Source organism: Hemicordylus capensis, chromosome 6, assembly GCF_027244095.1.
Source record: "Hemicordylus capensis ecotype Gifberg chromosome 6, rHemCap1.1.pri, whole genome shotgun sequence".
In the NCBI taxonomy this organism is placed as follows: domain Eukaryota; kingdom Metazoa; phylum Chordata; class Lepidosauria; order Squamata; family Cordylidae; genus Hemicordylus; species Hemicordylus capensis.
The window spans coordinates 31,934,367-31,937,826 of NC_069662.1; the positions used below are offsets into that span (position 1 = coordinate 31,934,367).

General features: G+C 40.3%; 1 protein-coding gene across 1 annotated transcript; it reads left to right on the forward strand.

Moving 5' to 3' along the window:
• Window positions 1-622: 622 nt before the first annotated feature.
• Window positions 623-1,582, forward strand: LOC128331220 (olfactory receptor 6B1-like). The gene has a single exon (XM_053264572.1). It carries the CDS (start codon window positions 623-625, stop codon window positions 1,580-1,582), a length of 960 nt encoding a protein of 319 aa, XP_053120547.1.
• Window positions 1,583-3,460: the final 1,878 nt, after the last annotated feature.

The window sequence follows — 3,460 nt, forward strand, 5'->3', positions numbered from 1 at the left end:
GTAAGAACATAGGTAGCTAATCTTATTAGCAAGATTGTGGTCAATTTGCAGCCCTAAAATTGGTTTAAAATGACTAAGAGAGATGAAAGAAACTCTTTCCATGACTTTTCCAACTCTATTTTATTTTACAGATTAATGAAATTAAAGAAAACCATACTAAAATCCAAAATCCAGTCCTTGCCTTCCTTCAGAATCCCAGTATAATTTTAAACTGGAATAACCAGTGATACACACCTGAGACAAAAGTACAAAGCATCAAGGTACAACACATAAATAATGACTGAACTAAATAGTTGATTACTGAAGTTGAGCTCTATAAGCAAGTTGCATGACTTGAGTGGTAAATTATGAGCATTCAAAAATGTTTCCATATTCTCTCTTCAATCTTTCTTCTTTTAAATGCATTGTGTTTGATCTAAAGATTGCTTTCCTCTGATGAAAGCAGAGTCATTAAATGAAAGGAGATTTCTTTCAACAGAAAGAGCATACTTCCAATGAAGCTGCTTGTATAAGAAGAAGGGAATCTTCAGATCCAACACTTTATTCTTACTCACTACCATTTCCCCCTTTCTCCTTTCTCTTTTCCATTTCCCCCTATTTCTCTTCCCATTACTACAGATCTATGGACCATAAGAATATGACTAATGTCAAGGAATTCATTTTACTTGGATTTCCAACAAGCATGGAAGTGCAGGTGTTTTTATTCATGATATTCCTCATAGCGTATGTCCTGACGCTCCTGGAGAATATTGTTATAATTACTGTCATCAGAATCAACCCTCAGTTGAACAGGCCTATGTATTTCTTTCTTAGCAATCTCTCCTTCCTGGAGACATGGTATGTTTGTGTTATAGTTCCAAAGCTATTGGTCAACTTCCTAATGACAGACAAGAGCATCTCATTTAAAGGGTGCATGACCCAGCTCTACTTCTTCAGCTCCCTCTTATGCACAGAATGTGTCCTCCTGGCAGTCATGGCATATGACCGATATGTGGCCATCTGCAGCCCACTGCACTATCCAACCATAGTGACTCAACGCCTTTGCATACAGCTAGCTGCGGGGTCATGGCTAACTGGCTTCTTTATCGCAATGTTGAAGCTTATCTTCATATCTCGTTTGCCCTTTTGTGGACCCAATAAGATTAACCATTTCTTCTGTGACATTTCTCCCCTGTTAAATATGGCATGTGAAGATTTGACAATGGCTGAAATAGTGGACTTTGTCTTGGCATTGCTAATTCTCTCGGTCCCACTCTCTGTCACTGTAGTTTCCTATGTTTGTATTATTGGCACCATTTTGCGTATTCCCACAACTCAGGGACGGAAGAAGGCCTTCTCCACTTGTGCTTCCCACCTCACTGTAGTCATAATCTTCTTCTCAACAACAATTTTTATGTATGTACGGCCAAAGAGGATCTACCCTTTTGATCTCAACAAATTGGTGTCTGTGGTATACACCATTGTCACTCCCATGCTGAATCCTTTCATCTACTGTCTGAGGAATCAAGAGGTCAAGGGAGCTCTAAAGAAATTTCTCTGTAGCACTCGTGCTCTCCCCCTAATCAGCACTAATGCTGATTAGGTCAGCTAATTTTTCTTGAGAAATTCTATCAGAGTTGCAATGCAATCTACAATTTGTTTGTAGATGTGAGCGATGGGGAGTTTTTAGAAATTATATATTGATACCTGAACCAAAAAATCCAAATAGCTTATACCAACCTTCTTGTGATAAATATGTAATAATGAATGGTTTGATAGAGAACTCAATAAATATATCGATAGCATTTTTGCCTACCTTTCCTTGTGGAACGTAGTCTTATGAGATCACCTTGCTGTGTGTCCATCTGTTTGTGTATGTGTGTGCATCCCCTTGACAACTTCACACTTCCTGGACTGAACTGGACTAAATTTGGTATGGTTGTAGTGCCACATAGAGACACTTCAGCATCATATTGTTTGGCAACAGAGGTGTGGGGTAACATTTGAACTGGCAAATCAATTTGCACCAAACTTGATATACATGTTAGGATTATATAGGACATTGAACCTTGATACCCCATAAATGAATTCCTGAACCCATTTCAAGTTAACAGCAATGTATGTGTCCCCTAACAATTCTCCAATGCCTGGACCAATATGGATCAAATTTAGTACAGTTGTAGTGCCCCATAGGGAAATTTCAAAGATGTGTTCTTAGACTACTTTCCTTATAGAAAGCTTGGGGGGTGGGGGAGGTTGAGAAGATCCATGAGAAGAGCTTCTTCCGGGTCTGTGGAGAGAGCTGGCTTAGCCGTAGTTTGGCTTAGCTGCTTCACTCAAAGACATGAAATGAACGTTATCCAGCAGCGAGGGCTGCCTGGAAATGAGCTCTGGAGAGGTCCTGGAATCCCCCACCAGCCCGAAATAGTTTTTTAGGGGGTGATTTTTATTAGTGATGCCTCACAGACTGGTACCCAATGCCTTGCAGACCGGCAATGGTCCACAGACCAGTGCTTGAGAAACACTGCTATAGGCAGCTGAAATTGCACATTTGTAAAATATTTTCCACATGGCATTGTGCCCCCCCCCCCCACACACACACCTAAAAAACAACCACCCCATGATCCCAGCTGATCAGGGATCATAATCTCAACATAATGACATCTCAGTGTGAAGTACCCAATAAGATTAGGCATTTTGCATCAGTGAGGGCAAACATTTCATATTCAGAGTGAGATTAATGCATCCCACATCACCCTGTTGTAAGTCTTGATTGACAGGTTTAGAAAATAATGTCAGTTGTGGCAGAAAAATGTGTGGATGTGGGGCTAGCTCAGATCTGTCATTTTATTATACAGGCATGGAAGTATAGTAAGGCGAGTCAGTCTCTTGTCATTCTATTACTATAAAGCCTGACAATTCAATTCATCTCATAAAATCATTATATTTTGTTTTGCCAATTGGTAATTTGGCATGAAAATAACTAATTTCTGAGGGGTATAACTGAAGTATCTCTGAAAAGTCTGAAAAGAATAATCTGAAAATTCAGAATTCCTGAATTATAGCAGTTCCTGAATTATTGCTTTCAATAATCTATCTCAAAGGTTCCCAAACCATGGTACTCCCGATGTAGCTGAACTACAGCTCCAATCATTCCCAGGTACAATTTATTGTGGCCAAGGAAGATGGGAGTTGTAGTTCAGCAACATCAGGAGTACTTCAGGTTGGGATCCCCGCAAAGAACATGAGAGCACAAGGGAGGGAAAGAGAGAGAAAGTGCACACGTTAGTGAGTGCAGACTGAAAGCAACCCAAATGTGATCTGAAAGCATGAGATGAAATGCTTTTGGCAACAGGAACAGCTGTAGATTAGTGTGGCCTTTACAAGTATACCTCTCAAGCAGGGCTCAGCTTGATTTGAGCTCAGACCAGCTTCACCCTTTATGGGGCCAATCCAGCTTGAGCACGAGCCTTTGAGTTGA

Bases quoted from the DNA above. Each gene is read 5' to 3' on its own strand.
- LOC128331220 (XM_053264572.1), top strand. From the start codon at position 623: ATGGACCATAAGAATATGACTAATGTCAAGGAATTCATTTTACTTGGA.